Here is a 16,472-nt window from a genome sequence, read left to right on the forward strand (position 1 = left end):
TAAAGGGATCGGAGGTGAGGTTTTTGCACTACAGCGGAATTAAGGTTTTGTTGGTTTTGTTTCTAAATGCACATCACAACTGTTTATATACTGTTTATATATTGTTGCTTACACAGCTGCAGAACCAGCAGTATGACTATGGCTTACAGGGGATTTCCTTGACTTGTCACTTCCTTGTCCTAAAGGTTATGCCAAGGCCAGTTTGACATTGGGGCAAGAATGGTGGAAACATTAAGGCAAGCGGGCCCAAATCCCAAGCAGAATGATGCAGAATTACAAGCCTAAATCTAAGACGAAAACCCTCACAGGCACTGTAAAATCCCTTGACAGGCCCCAAGTTCAGGCACCAAAAGCTGCAGACACATGGCTAGTTAAAAAAAAAGTTTCCATACCAGCAAGGTCATGAATCAGGCACTACACAGTTTTCAAAAGCATCAGACTCCTAATGGACCCAACGTGAGCAAATACTAACATAACTGAGCACCTCACTGTAAAAGGTAGTCTTAAAAAAAAAAAAATTAAAAAAAATTCCAACTCCAAAGCCAAATATTTCAAGCCTAGAGGTATTCATCCAGGATAATAGTCCTATGCCAATTCTCAAACCTTAGAGATTTAACACCCTCACCCCCCACAGCCACACACATTACATACTCTATGAAGAACTTCCTATTCATCCAATTAAAGAACATTCATGGACAGAGATTGTTCCTGCCATCTACTGAAACCTTGCGCAAGGGAAAAATTCATGATTAATTGGACTAAACAGACAGAAGCATGACTTGTAACCAAACAATTAAGATGCTCACCTACAAGAGAGAAGAAATGGAGGTTCTGGTTAATCTCTCAAAGACTATTTGTAAACCTCACCCGACGACTGATTAAGGTAATAAGCTGCCATTAGGGAAGAGATCAGAATATCTGGATTGTTCCGAGACACATGAAAGCCTGGTTTAATGGCCTGTAGGAAAAAGGTGTAGTCCTATTTTGACTCTATCTGTTCTGGGATGTTTTTTCCCTTCCACATCCCATGTGCAGAATAATGAGAACAATCATTTTTATTGCAGCATTTTTGCAAGGATTAATTGCAAGTACCATGAAGATTAAAAATACATCAGAGGCATTAATCACTCCCACAGACATTACACTTTAAAGTGACAGCTTCCAGACAAGAAGGATGACATGCCTTGGATGAAGTGATAAAAAGCTGTACTTTTAGAAGAGAGATTTATTTCTTAAAGCCTTAATCACAGCATTGTTGTTAAAGAGGTATTTACATTTTGCCAACTAAACATTAATCACTCACGGTTTTCAGGAAACCCCATCCTCTTTTTGTTTGGTTTGTTTTTTGTTTTTCTTTTTTTTTTTTTTCCCCTCCAGCCGCTGAGAGATAAAGCTGTAACTACTTGGCAAGCACAGCCTTACGGTAAAACTGTTGTAGATTTCCAAGACTACTCAAAACTACCTTAAACAAAAGCCAATCAGTCACAGACAAGTAAAGAATGGGTTTCTTTCTACTGAATACATTTATATTCCTGAAAATTTAAAGGTTTGTTTAGTTTTTCTAGAGAAGACTCTTTCTGAAGTTGTTCTGGATGCAGAGCAGTATGATGACTGGGCTCCTTTCGGCAAAGGAATATTCCAAGAGCTATCTTTTGGATTCAAGCCAACCCTGCATGCATGAAGTAAAACCCAAACACAAAATCTGTTAAGTCACACTCGAAAAAGTACAACAGAAATCCCAAGCAATTTGCCGTTGAGCATCCACTATTAAATGGACACTTCCCTATCTATCAGCCAGACTTTTAGCTCTGACCAGCTACACTTCATAGCAGGCAAGAGTTATTCTTCTAGATCCTCAGAATATAGGAACAGGATCTGTTTCCACCTGAATGTCCTTTGAGTCTGCCATCTGCAATAATACTTACTGTATAGGTTTCTATAAAACAGATTACTACTCTGAGAATCTTGCATGCCTCATTCTCAACAGGCTGGGGAACCAGGAAAATAACACTATCACGATCTGAAGGTAGGAAAAAACCAGGATCTCAAAGGAAGCCTGTGCCTTTACCCCAGGATAATCCCTCTTCTCTGGGTCTCTTTAAATGACATTAAAATCAAGTCATAGACTATCACAAGGCACCAGGGGTAATAAACACTCATAATCTGAAATTATGAGTGACAATATTAGTTTCAGCCTCACATACATTTTGAAACATATGTTTTAAAAGGCAAGACCATGATGCCCATAGAGATTCAACTGTACCAAAACCAGATGCAATCTCTTTCAAAACCATTTTCTTTCCCAGTGGCTTTGTTGTTTGCATTTTGACGACACTCAGTTAAAGAAAATTTTACACAAACTTGTCTGAGTAGATTTAGCTGAAAACACAGAAATTTTTCCCTGTATCACCCTCCTTACAACCTCTGCTCCTCAGAATAAAAAGAGAACAAGATTATGTTCATTTCAAATGGAGCTCGCTATCAAGAGAAACAGCATGCAGGAACAATGTGAATTGATATATGGTCATAACCTGAATTTCTAGAGCTAAATCATAAGTTCTGAATGTCCGCAGTGAATTGCTTCAGCCAAACTTTCTATTTCAGAAGAGGTTTTTCTTTTTTTTTCTCCTTAAATCTGACTCTCCATAGTCACTCAGCAGCTTCAGTCTCCTGGTAGAAATAAGCTTTTGTCTCCAGAGGAAAACTTGACAAAAAGAAAAAGTAGGCAAAGGGAGCTTGTAAAATGCTTATTATTACAGATTAATTGAAGTCCTAATTTAATTCTTTTGCAGATCTCAATTAGATATGTAATAATGTAAAGAAAACTATTATTTCCTTTAGGAAACTTATTTCCCACACAACATCCTTGTCACTAAATTGGAGAGATACGGGTTTGATGCATGGACTACTCAATGGACAAGGAATTGGCTGGGTAGCTACATCCAAAGAGTTGCAGTCAATGGCTCAATGTCCAGATGGAGATCAGTAACAAATGGTGTCCCTCGGGGGTCTGTATTGTGACCAGTACTGTTCAGTATTATTAATGACACAGAGAGTGGGATTGAGCGCAGCCACAGCAAGTCTGCAGACGATACTGAGCTGAGTACTGCCACTGAGGGAAGGTATGCCTCCAGAGGGGCCCTGACAGGCTTAAGGAGTGGGCATATATGAACCTCATCAAGTTCAAGGCCAAGTGCAAGGTCCTGCACCTGGGTCAGGGCAATCACCAGTATCAATACAGACTGGGCTACGAATGGAGTGAGAGCAGCCCTGCAGAGAAGGACTTGGGGGTGCTGGTGGATGAAAAGCTGGACATGAGCCAGCAATGTGCGCTTGCAGCCCAGAAAGCCAACCGAATCCTGGGCTGCATCAAAAGCAGCGTGGCCAGCAGGTCGAGGGAGGTGATTCTGCCCCTCTGCTCTGCTCTGGTGAGACCCCACCTGGAGTGCTGCGTCCAGCTCTGGGGCCCTCAGCACAAGAAGGACATGGACCTGTTGGAGCGGGTCCAGAAGAGGGACACAGAAATGATCAGAGGAATGGAACATCTCTCCTACGAGGACAGGCTGAGAGAGTTGGGGTTGTTCAGCCTGGAGAATGGAAGGCTGCAGGGAGACCTTTTTGTGGCCTTTCAGTACTTAAAGGGGGGCCTATAAGAACAATGAAAAGAAACTTTTTAGCAGGGCTTGTAGTGATAGGACAAGGGGCAGTGGTGTTAACCTAAGAGTATGTTTAAATTAGATACAAGGAAGCAATTCTTTGCTATGAGAGTGGTGAGACACTGGAACAGGTTGCCTAGAGAAGTTGTGGATGCCCCATTCCTGGAAGTGTTCAGGGTCAGGCTGGATGGGGTTCTGAGCAACATGATCTAGTGAAAGATGTCCCTGACCATGGCATTGGGGCTGGACTAGATGATCTTTAAAGGTCCCCTCCAACACAAACCATTCTATGATGCGGCCAATGCATTTCAAACTGCATTTTATAGTCTATATTCCATAACAATAAAACCCCCTCAATTGTATCCAATCTGTAATTCCAGTAGCTTGTTAATTTGCTTTAGAAAATTATTATACTGATGAGAGTATGTTGCAATATTAGTGGAGATAACAACATACAATTACTAATCATAAGTTTGTATTATGGAATGTCACCTTCCTGGGTGAAGTTTATGCTTATGCCTTTGGGGAATGTACAATAATTTGAACAGCAAAAGAAATTTAAAACCTACTCCTCTGGTATGTCTATTCAGATATCTGTACGGCAAGCAGTTCCTCCTGAACTGACATCTTGTTCAACAGTAAAGTTCCCGCCCAAAATCAAAGACAGATAGGAACTATAGCTTTTCCCACACGGGAAGTACCCTAGACACCAGGATACAGTGTTTTCTGAAGGCGAAGATACTCTCTCTTCAACCTGGATAACACTACCACTCTATGTCAATCCCTCAGCTAGCCATCACCTAGCAAAACAAAGGCAACATAGTCACCAGGACAACGTTTTTGTACCTTCTCTTAACAACGAATACTTAAACTTTTGCAAACTGTTACACTCCTACAGCTGTGAGATAGAACGTTATGCAAATTTTCTTTCTTTACAAGAGTTAATGAAGCTTCATACTGGATGGGAAGCTAACCATGAATACTTATTCTAACATTTCAGTTAGCATCATCACTTTATGACTGAGTTCTGTTCTTCATTTCCCAGACAGCAAATTCTTTCCAACTCAAGTCTTTTTTCCAGTTCTTTGTTCAGTGTTTCTACTCCTTCCTACCTCATATCTTTAGTATATCATTCCTTACCACTACTCATCCATTTTTTGTCTGTCCTTTGCATTTTGCCACAAGTAAGGTAATGCACTCCAATTGTTGATACTACAAAGAGAAAAGACCTATCCAATATTTACAACAAAAAAACAGAATGCACGTAATGCATCACAGTTATGAAGTTGCAAATAGGATCTTCGATTTTCATCACCGCATTTACTTGGGTGTGCCTGGACATCATAAAACTTCCTAGCTTTGAATTTACTGGCTTGAAACAAAGTGGTTTGCAAATATGTTGACTGCCTACAAAAGGTTTGAATTCCCAAGGGAAACAACAGAAGGACTTTGACCTAACTGGAGTACTATGTAATAATTACATTCTGAATCGGGTCAAAATAATTTTGGCAATGTGAAAGCTAAGCAATCTAAATTGCTAACATCCCTGTGTCCCCTTTTCACTTAAAAACTGAGAAAGAACTGTGTCTTTCCTTAAACAGCAGCAGATGATGAAAAAAAACTATGAAGTGACATCTATCTCCAGATAAATCTGATCTACACAATTAAAATGCACAAAATTTGTTGAGAAAAGCATTTTCTCCCTTTGCTTTAAAGCAACACAGCAGGTTAAAGAAACCAGCAGAAACCTTCTAAGCCAACAGACCTGTACATGCTGCTGTTAGGGCCACACATCTCCCTATTTTAAGTCAAGGAAAGAGAAAGTGGCAGAACTATTAACTCAATACCTGGAATACATCATATGCAGTTTTACACAAATCATGCCTTCCCCAATCTAGATGGCAGCCCTGATTTTTCAAACGCCTTTTAATTAAAAAAAAGGAGGGGGCACTATCTTCTTTAATTTAGCCCTTGACCTTCCCTTTGTTTCCCAGACGTGGCTAGCAGAACTGTGGGACATTTTACAAGAAATTCAGAGAGGCATGTCCTGGTTTCAGCTGGGATAGGGTTAATTTTCTTCCTAGTAGCAGGCATAGTGCTGTGTTTTGGATTTAGTAGGAGAAGAATGTTGATAACACACTGACAGTTTAGTTGTTGCTAAGTACTGCTTATGCCAGTCAAGGACTTTTCAGCTTCCCATGCTCTGCCAGGGGCACAAGAAACTGGGAGGGGGCACAGCCAGAATAGTTGATCCAAACTGACCAAAGGGCTATTCCATACCATATGACATCATGCTCAGTGTATAAACTGGGGGGGGGGGGGGGGGGGGGGGGTGTTGGCCGGGGAGCAGCTATCGCTGCTCAGGAACTGTCTGGGTATCAGTCAGCAGGTGGTGAGCAATTGCACTGTGCATCACCTGCTTTGTATATTATCATTATTATATTGTTATTATTATCATTACCATTTCATTTTATTTCAATTATTAAACTGTTCTTATCTCAACCCAGGAGTGTTTCTCACTCTTACTCCTCTGATTCTCTCCCCCATCCCATCGGGGTAGGGGGAGTGAGCGAGTGGCTGCACGGTGCTTAGCTGCTGGCTGGGGCTAAACCATGACAGACAGAAAATATTCCATGCTCCCAAGATAAAGATGATACACCAGCATGCATGTCAAACCCCAGAAACTGAGCAGCCACCCAAGGGAACATGACTCAAATTAGGGTGGCAACCAAATGAGGGGTCATGACTCAAATAGATTATTTTCAGCATTTTTTTAAGTTTGTTGGCCACTAAGATTGTTTTCAGCAGACTCACAGCATGTGCCAATGGTCAGCACTGTAACTCAAACAAACTCACTTTTCCCAGTTACCTTTTACAAACCTCTTCAGGTAAGTTGATGCAGTAAGCCCCACCTCTCCCTCCCTAGGGTCCATGAACAAGAAGTTGAAAACTACCAGTTTCAACTAAACTCTGCTTTGGTCAACCAACCTTACAGAAAAGAAACAAGCAATATAAATGATAGGGAAACACTTCTCCTTTGCAAAAACACAGAGGGGAAAGGAAGTGAGTGTTTGTCCTTAGATAGAATGATGACAGCACCACCTCCTGCACATGCCACAGAAAAGACAACACTACGTGGAGATAAAATATTAAAGACAAATATTAAATAGAGATAAGCTGTGAACTGTAAGGGTGAATTTCTCCAGGATGCCAAAAAATTGGTTTAAAACATCATGGCTAGCAAAGCAGAGCTGGATTCCATCTATCCCTTACAAACTCAGCTGAAGCATGAACAAATTTTCATAAGCTCCACAGCTACGGCTAGTTGGAAGCCTGATGGAACAGGGAAACGGGAAGCTGTTGAAGACAGTAGACTTATTTGCATAAACCACAGATGAAAGGCAGCTCTGCAGGACACGAAGCCAGCAAGCAAATGTTTTTGGTTTGGGTTTTTTTTGGTGTAGAATCCATGGCATGCTGACACAAAAAGCAGGCGAGCCTGATGTCACATCAGACCATTTCTATCTCTTCCATGGCCAGTCAATCCTGCTGTCTAGTTGTAAAACAGCTGGGGAAGGAAGAGTTCTGGTATTCTCCACAGTAGTGCTGAATAACTTTCAGACAGCTAGCCTGAAACAATAGGACGGAACCAAATTTGCAGCTATTTTTCTATTATGAAAAGTGAAAGTAAAAGCTTATCAGAACTTTAAGTAGCATTTAACTTTTGTTTTGAACACATGCAAGACAAGCAACAGGCAAAGGGCTGGTAAGATTCAAACTGAAAAGCTTGCTCACACCTTGATATTCTGAGAAAAGCACATTACATTCTTCCTAGATTATGGAAATCTGACAAAAGCAAATGGCTAACCTTGTAAAACAAAGGATAGCAACCATGGAAACTAACAATGCTGTGAGAAGTCAAGCCACTACGCTGCAGAATGTACTTCCCTCACATTAGTTTGACATTTTGCTTTTAAGTTGTTTCAGTAGCTGTGCTGTAATTTATCCTAGAAAGGTAACAAGGTCTTAAGCTTGGATCTCATGGCAGCACTGTACTATTCCTTCTTTTTTCGCTTGGAAAAGGAACAAGGCTACTGATATACTTCCCGTGAACTATTTGATCTACAAATGAGCAAAGACAACTGTTCTACTTTACCAGAAATAGAGCTCTTAACTTAATGAAAATAAAGAGCATGCAACTCCCTTGTTATACCAAGACATCAGTAGATTATTTACAGTAGCATCAAGATTAAAGCAAACCACACAGATTGACAAGTTCTGGTCTTAAATCCTGGCTACAAGATTTCACAGTTTATTTCCAACAACATAAACAAGGTCCTGACTCTGCAAAGACAGCCTCACTGAAGCATCTCAGTATGTCCATATAAAGCTCAATAAACATGTAAAACTTTGAAGGGAATGAGTTAAGGTGTCTGTGTATTGACATACAAACCCACAAACAGGTGGGCTTTTTAAAAACAAAACAAAACTCTCAGCCTGTATATAAGTTACTCATGTTGTGGTGACACTGGACTTTTTTTTTTTAAAATAATATCTATTTAACTGGTTGCTGTTTTATGACCTGTCTACAGACAAGAAAAATCAATTAAATCCACTACACTTGTGTTATAATCACCTCATGTTCTTAAGCTGTGGTTTCCAACGGCTTCAAGATGATGCAAGTGCAGCCCATGACTGAAAGGATTTGTTTCAGTCCACCTCCAAATGCTCACCCCTGCTTTGGTTAGCACTAGCACTCCTACTATCTTGCTGGGAGTTAAATCAGAGAAAAACTGTAGCAGAAGACTTTGTCCCTCTAAAAGGGGCAACAAAAATTCAACCTTTGGGCAAGGCTTCCCATTATATGTAGCACAGTATAGCCATGCAATGTTCACAAAAGGAGAGAGCACTGCAAGTGAGTCAACTAAGCTAATTCTGAAAAATATTTTAAAAAAGAAAATAAAGCTGAGTAGCATTCCACCAGATTACATAGTGATTTTGACAGCTTGCTAGCTGTACTATCTCCAGATTCATCACTTGGGCGATGGGGAACAAAATCATCCTTTTCACCTAGGGCCCACAGATAACGTAAATGTAACTGTTAGTTAAACTGTTCACTTCAGTTTTGCCAGGGAACAGTCACTTAAGTTACAACAGCTTTTAACTGCCTGCTGCATAGAAATGCTCACTTTGGAGTTCTATTTTTATATACACAAACTCTGCATAGCATACTGTTTCAAAGGAATAACTATTTTTTTTTAAATTAACAGAAATCAGATTTATAGAAATGAGGCATCAAATATTACTTTAATTCAAAGCCAGATGTAAAGTAAGGATCCTTCTTACTCTGAGTGCCACTAAGGAAACCAGTGACATCCACAAAAAAAGTTCTAGGTATCTTTAACATAAGTCTGACCGTGCACCTCACGTCACGGTGGTACTTTAACTAACGTCAACATCCTTACGCGAGACACTAATTGCAGACCTGCAAAGCGTGCGATGGCAACGCTGCCAACAGCACTCCCAGCTGCCCGTTTCACCACTGCACAGCCTCCTCAGTTGGGCCAAAACAGCTGTCTGAATACCATCTAAATACCCACCTGAAAAGGTGATCTTAGTACCGGTTCCTTTACCTGGTGCGCAGCACAGAAATTTAAGTCCTTGTACGTGGTGGATGCTGGTGGGAAATGGGAGATGTGGAGCAAGGATACCTAGGCCAGCCTAGCCATCTAACACCTTGCGCTGTGAAACTCCCAAGAGAGCCACTCAACAACTCTTGAGAGTGAGATAGCTGACAGCCTTTCAACCGCCTCTAAAACTCGTCCTCTGGTTTGCAAACTCTCATAAAGAAGTTCTTCAGGCACGTATGTAACAAGTTTGCATTCAAAGGCAGAAGCTTTTTATGAAATAAGACACTTTTAGAAAAGATATTCCCTAAACATTCCCTTGGGGTTTCACACACAAACTGACAAAATGACACTATCAAAAAAGTCCCACCTCCTAGTTCATAAAAAAAAAAAAAAAAGTACTTGCCAAGCACTTCATTCCCTGTAACATAATGTGCTCCAAATCCGATTCCCTATGCACCAACACTGAATGGAAATTCACGGAAAGGAGGTGCACAGCCTGAAAACACTTAAGTCATTTGGAGAGTACTTGAGAAAGAAGGAATGCAAGAAGTGCCAGCACATACACCTACACCAGCAGCTCAGTTTTCTCAGATTCTGTGCTATTTTAGTCTGGCATTATCTGACTGCAACCAGAGCACAGTGATGATTCAGTAATATTGCAAGGAGTGCACTTTTAGGACAGGGGGATGGGATCATAATCACTTCCACAGAAAAGAAAACAAAAAATGGTCTCTCTAGAATCCATTAGACCAGTGGCATCTGCTAGCATATAATACTCTATTGAAGACACCAGAGCCGTAAGTAATGATTCCACTACTTTTGACCATTAGTCATACTCCCATCAGACACCAACCTATTCCTTTTTTAAGCTACTTTTTGCAACATTGATCTGCAGTCCCTCTCCTCCTCCATTTTTTCTGAATCCCAAAGAATGACCAGAAACAAGCGGTGAGAAGACTTCTATGACTTACAGCCCAGACAGCAAAAATCATATGGCATTCTTCCCTTCCTTAAGGCTAACTTTTACCCACAAAGCCAGACAGCAAACACCAACTACTGTCCATAGAATCTAATCAATAGCCAGGTCCCAATTACCATGTCAATTGCCACTCAATTCCAGTATTTTAACAGCAGCCTAGTAACTTTGTTTTCAAAATTAAGTATAATTCCTGGCAAAACACCAAGCCCTTTCAAAATAAGAACAGACATTAAGCTGTCCCCGCTTCAGTATGCACAGAACCTGACGTCTCTTGGGCAAACAAACTGCCCTAAGAGTCAGAGCTGGCACATAATTTAAACGATAACAGCAGTATCTAAATAACGAGGTCCTGCAAACACTGTAACATATGGTAGTAAAGGGAATTCCAATGTTGTGTTTCTGGGGTAGGAAACACCACCACTTCTGCCAAAAGGTACAACTTGAGTTGTACCTTTCCACCCTCCCAGATGCAAAGGGAGGATCCTAAATCTGATGCACACACCCAGCCCCAAAGCTAGCTCACCTATGTGTGTTTTGGGGCATCAAGAGAATTACTGGTCCCTAGCTAAGCTGACAAGGCTTCAAAGATCCTTCCTCAGGGTGTTCCATCCACATAAAATCTACCCAAGTCTAAAAACAGAACAGGCTAACATCAAATAAAGTGAATATGAAACATGCAGCAGAGAAATCTGGACAAGAAAGGGAAGAGAGCTGACAGGAACATGTCATAAATCCGAGACTCTATTTGACTCACGCCTAATAACTGAAGTCATAAAATACCCTGACTTATGCTTATTCTAAGTGCTTATTCTAAGATTTTTCCCAAATACCTCCGTGTGTCGCTTCAGGCGACTCCAGCTAGGTGCTGAGCTAATAAACAAACATTTATTTAGCCCCCACCCCCCCCCAAAGGACAATCAGAGGGTTTTACAAAAACCAGACACCAAGGCCTGCCCCGGAAAACTTCCTCGCAGCCTCACCTGACCCAGCCACCGCCAGGTTAAGCCCAACAAAGAGCGGGCTGAGGAGCGGCTGCGGAACCGCCTGCTCCCGGAGCCACGTCTCGCCCCCACGGCTCCCCCCCGGCCTCCCCTCACGGCCCCGCCGCCCCGCCTCACGCCTGGGCTCGGCCCCAAGGCCGCCTGCCTGCCGCCGGCCGGCCCCGGAGAGCCCCTTCCCGGGGGGCAGCGAGGCCGCCCGCCCCCGGAGGAAGCGGTGCCAACGCCACCCCCGGCGGTCGCACCCAAAGGCCGCCGAGGGGGTATGGCGGCGGGGGGTGTGTGTGTGTGTGTGTGTGTGTGTCGTCGCCGCGGGATGCGGCAGGGGAACGATGCCCGACGGGGACCCCCGGCACGGCCCGCCCGGCGGCCCCCTCCGCCACGGCCTAGCCGGCTGCCCGCCGCACTTCGGAAAGTTTCAGCGGGGCGGGCAAAGGGAGGAAGCCCTCGGCCCCGCCGCCCAGAGACGCGGGGGGCGGCGGGGAGCCCCCCTCCCCGCCGGGGCCGGAGCGGCCGCGCCGCGGCGCCTCGCAACCGGGTAGCGCAACGGGGCGCGGGAGGAACCGCCGCCGCCGCCACCTCCTCGCCGGCGGCGGAGGGCACGGCGGGCCGGGGGCGGAGGGGGGAAGCACCCGGCCAGCGGGGAATGAATGGCCGGGCCAGCCCCGCTCCCAGCCCCGCTCACTCACAGGCGACATAGGCGACGAAGGCGAGCCCCACCAGCAGCTTCATCCTCCTCCGGTTGATGGCGGTCAGCAGGCGCAGCAGCGGCCCCTTGCACACCATGCCCAGCGGCAGCCGGGCGCCTGCACGGCCGGCCACGCCACCGGCCTCGCGCGCGCGGCCACCCACCGCTCGGCTCGGCTCGGCTCGGCTCGGCTCGGCTCGGCTCGGCTCGGCTCGGCTCGGCTCGGCTCGGCTCCCCCCCCCGCGCTGCCCGGGAACCGTCCGCGCAGGCGCAGTGGCGCCCGCCCGCTCTGGATGCGATCGGCCGCGGCGCATGCGCGGGGCGGTGCGGCCGCCGGCCACGTCCGTCCTCCAGTCCGTCCGTCCGTCCGTCTTTCCGAACAAGCGAGGGGCTCTGGGGTAGAGGCTGGCTGGAAGGTGCCCGCCTCCCGCACCGAGCGTGCCTGAGGGAAAGGAAGAGCGCCCGCAGCCTCCCCCTGCCCCTGGCCTGGCCTTTCAGGCCGCTTCGGCGTGGCCGTCTTGGTCGCCTGTTGCCTCCCGCCGTGGTGGCCCTTGGTTCAGGGTGAGCTGCCGGGACGGGCGGACGGACAGACAGACAGACAGACAGACATGGGCACACACGCAGACAAAATGTGTGTCACGCTGTCTCCTTCACTGCCCAGTATTTTGAAAGTACCATTTCCCTCATCCCCAATGTGCTTTCTATCCTGCACTCATCCCTTTGCCACGGTAAATGAAAAAACTGGGGATTTTTTTTTCCCCCTAAAGTAAGAGTTTATGGATTTGCCTATGTTTAGGATAACGAGATTGCAGTTACCTTAAAATGGTTTACATTTCTACTGCACCTTCTATCCGGAGTCCTCGTGGCCTGTTGCAGACTGCAGCTTCGTATTTGCCTGGAACCAGGCACCCTCCTCGTGTCAAAACATGTTCTTCTGCCAGTAAAATACACCCACTTAATCTGAAGGGAACTCCCTCCACAACCCAACCTTCCCCCTGAGTAGTATGGCCTTCACACTGTTTCTAAGGGATATTCTTTCTCACACTCGTCTCCCACGGATGAAGACTGCGAGAGCAAGTGTTCTTGAATTAAATGTCTAGATCTGATCATTTAATTTCAGTATAGAAATACAGCTTGTTTACACCGAAGAAACTAGACCTCAGTCAAACGGAGACCCACACAGTTAACAAGAGTTAACCCTTCCTTATTACGAGCAGTAAAGTCCGTCAAATGTGTGAGTCTCAGACAGGTAAGTGCAGTAAGATGCTGTTCAGAGTGATTAAGAATATCCCCCTGCGGCCCAGAGAGGCGAAGAGACTTTATTCAGGAAGCCTTGAGAATTGAAATTTCCTAACTCCTTACCCTGTGCTTTGATTGTAAGGCCACTCCTTTCCTCTTGACTTTTGTTTCCTTTGATTTGTATTTGATGTACTTTACTTGCCTGTTAATTCCACTGCTTGTAGCTATGTGGAGAAAAGGAAAGAAAAATATTACCATTTAAAACACAAGCTAGCACCAAATTTGTTACGCAAATAGTAACAGAATTTTATACCAGGAGTAAATTTGACCATCAAAAAGCTATAGCTGAACAGCACTGCATGAAAGCTAGAGTATATTACAGGAGTGTTATTCCCTCCCTGCACCTCAAACTCCCATTGTTTTCAGTCAGGATTTTCCATAATGGTACCTGCATGCACAATACCGATTCCACAAGCCTTTAGGGGTAGGCAAGACACTTTTTAAGAGTTGCCCTGCCCTAAGCTAGGCTGCATAATTGTGACTCAATCAAGCTGCCTGCCTAAGGCACCTTGCTTGGCATCAGGCTCAATGTTCAGGCCAATTTTGCTGCAGAAACATGTTGAGACAGGCTGCAATCCGTGAAGATGGGAAAAGGAGAGCAAAGGAGCAGGATGCTTTATGGAACTTCATGGTGGAGGAGACTCAAACCCCATGGGAGGCAGCCTGACCGTGCTTTCTGCAGGTCCAGCTGTTTGTCACACATGACACCGGGGCCAGCTGTGTTCATGTCATTCTCCAAGTGAGCCAGAGCATGGCTAGCCTAACTGCAGGAGGGTGAGCATAAGTCTTTCATATCTCAACTACAACTATAGGCATGTACCTTATAAGTACGATAAAGTTCTCCAGGCGCATGATGGCCAACAGCAGGGACACTTATTTCAGGATACAGCTGGTCACATTCACAACCTTGTGCCAAGGACTGGCACCAATCGCGGAGGTTCTGGTACGTAGTGGCTGCTAAATGTGCTGAGAGAAAGACTGAGGGATGATACAGTTTTGAGTGCTGACTCTTAGGTGCGTGCTATAGATCAGGAAGCAGGCATCCATCTGCCTTTAGGTCATTATCTTAATCAGGCTGATAGCGTGACCTCAGCTAATGGCAATCCTCCCTGGGCTTGTCTGCAGGCAATATACCCTGTCTCCTGCACTGCAGTTTTCAACTTTAGTTCTCAAAGTGCTTTGTGAGAGCATTTTGATTTTTTTTTCACTAAACTACAGCCTGTAACATGATAGGGGTTTTTAAATGATGAATTTTTTTTTAATGATTAAAAATGTGAATGTGCAGCTGTATGTACATGAACAACCAGTATGAACTTAGAATTCACAGCAACAAAGTATTCCTTGATACCAGATCAAACCATGCAACTACCCAGCTGTTGTTCCAGAATCAGCAAAAAAAAAAAAAAAAGCAACTGCCACAATTTGCACAATTTCCACATGATGCTGCATGAGGGAGACTCTTCTGCCATGTGGAAATACAGGGAAGATCTTGTCTTTCTGTCATGTTTCTGCATGACATTCCACTGTATGATCCAGGAGACAGAAGTGGACCCTGGGCACTGGGACCTGAGCAGAGAGAACTGCTGTGTACAAGATAAGGAAATGAGTTGCAAAGCACTGAAAAAATGCAAAAATAAAACCAAGCCATTACCACCACACTACTATCACCTCTTGTAACTTTGGTCTCTAAGTTAGTTAAGGCTGAATGTGGCCAAGAAAGTAACACAGAGGTGCACAGCTACGTGTGCCCTTCCTCACCATTCAGCTGCATCCTGCAGCTAGTGATACTTAGTGGGGAGGAATTGTTCTGGTACCTTGATCCTCCTCTAAGAAATCTACAGATGATTCTGTGGAGTAATACTGTTGTACTGCATAAGCACACCCACTCAGTCATACAAAGCCCTAGATAATCTTGAAAATCTAATGGCATTCATGTATGCACAGATAGTAAAAATGTGAAAACAGGGTTTTTTTTTTTCAAAAAAGATTGCAACGTGAATCTTTTTTTTGTGAACTCTACTTTTAACAGCAAATCATGGCGGGGAGGGGAACTCAGACCAAAAAAAAAGAGTTGAAACTAGCAGTGTTTCTTTTCAGGGAAAGTTAGAAGTTTGAGGATTTGTGTGTTTTTTGTAAGACTAATGAAAAGAGAACATGCAGTTCTGGGAACAGAACCAATTCTCTTAATATTAACATCTCAAAAGAAAAAGAAAGCTGCTAAGTGCTTCAGACAGTTATTATTTGTTATTTGGATGGTGATGGCAATAAACAGTTTCAAATACAACTGGATCACAACTGTCCTAAGTATTACATGAATGCAGAACTGAGACAATCCCAGACTTTGAAAACATACAAATTAAGAGACAGATCATTCAGTGAATGAACAAACAAGCAGGTGTCAAAGCATAGTATGAAAATGACTACTTAAATACAAATTTGCAGAAATTAGGTGAATCATTTAGTGATTTAGACAGCTATTTGCAAAGAATAAATTATATAAGAAAATTATTGTATTTCAAACTACAGTGCAGTCCATCTATTTTGTTAACCAGTTTCATTATGTATCATGTAGGAGTAATCCCAAGATTCCATTCTGTAAATTTGAGGCTCCTGGTAGAAACACAACACACAATGATAGTCAGAAAATTTGCTTCAGGCTCCAGGCTTGAATTTGATATACTGACTAGATTAAAAAAAAGTCAAGCAACATTCCTAAATTGACTGATAGCATTACCTACATAAAGTACTTGTTCTTCATGGCACATTTTTCCCCTGAGGTAACTGAAGACAGCCCTGTACATTTTCAAAGCTGGAAAAAGATTTTAAGGCACTATATCTATTCCAAAAGTGCAGAAGGCCACATGCAAGATTCTCTGGTAATTGGGTCTGAATGAAATAGCAGAGATAGTGGCTAAATTACTGATTATAAAAACTTGTAAGCAGTTAAAACCACTGTTCCTCAAAGTTCTTTTATCATCCATCAAAGAAGCTAGTTTATTAGGCTAGGTCAGCAAGTAAGTTATTCATTCACTGCTGTTTTGCATATAACTTCCCCAAGCCCTTTGGAGCTTTTTAATTGGCATCGTTCTCCCTACAGCACTTGGGAAGTAGTGACTTTGAGTGGATCTATTTTGGGTTGGATTCAGTCCAGATCATGCTGGAATTAGTACCAAAGAAGGCCATGCCTTCTTTGTACGATAGTACAGAACAGTCGTAACTATA

General features: G+C 43.7%; 1 protein-coding gene across 3 annotated transcripts in view; it reads right to left on the reverse strand.

Moving 5' to 3' along the window:
• Positions 1–12,049, reverse strand: part of UXS1 (UDP-glucuronate decarboxylase 1) — a 66,950-nt gene extending 54,901 nt beyond the window's left edge. For all 3 annotated transcript variants that reach the window (XM_075711442.1, XM_075711438.1, XM_075711448.1), the window contains exon 1: positions 11,953–12,049. In XM_075711442.1, the coding sequence (XP_075567557.1) occupies positions 11,953–12,049 (97 nt within the window). The remainder of the gene's footprint in view (positions 1–11,952) is intronic.
• Positions 12,050–16,472: the final 4,423 nt, after the last annotated feature.

Source organism: Pelecanus crispus, chromosome 1 (assembly GCF_030463565.1).
Source record: "Pelecanus crispus isolate bPelCri1 chromosome 1, bPelCri1.pri, whole genome shotgun sequence".
NCBI lineage: Eukaryota > Metazoa > Chordata > Aves > Pelecaniformes > Pelecanidae > Pelecanus > Pelecanus crispus.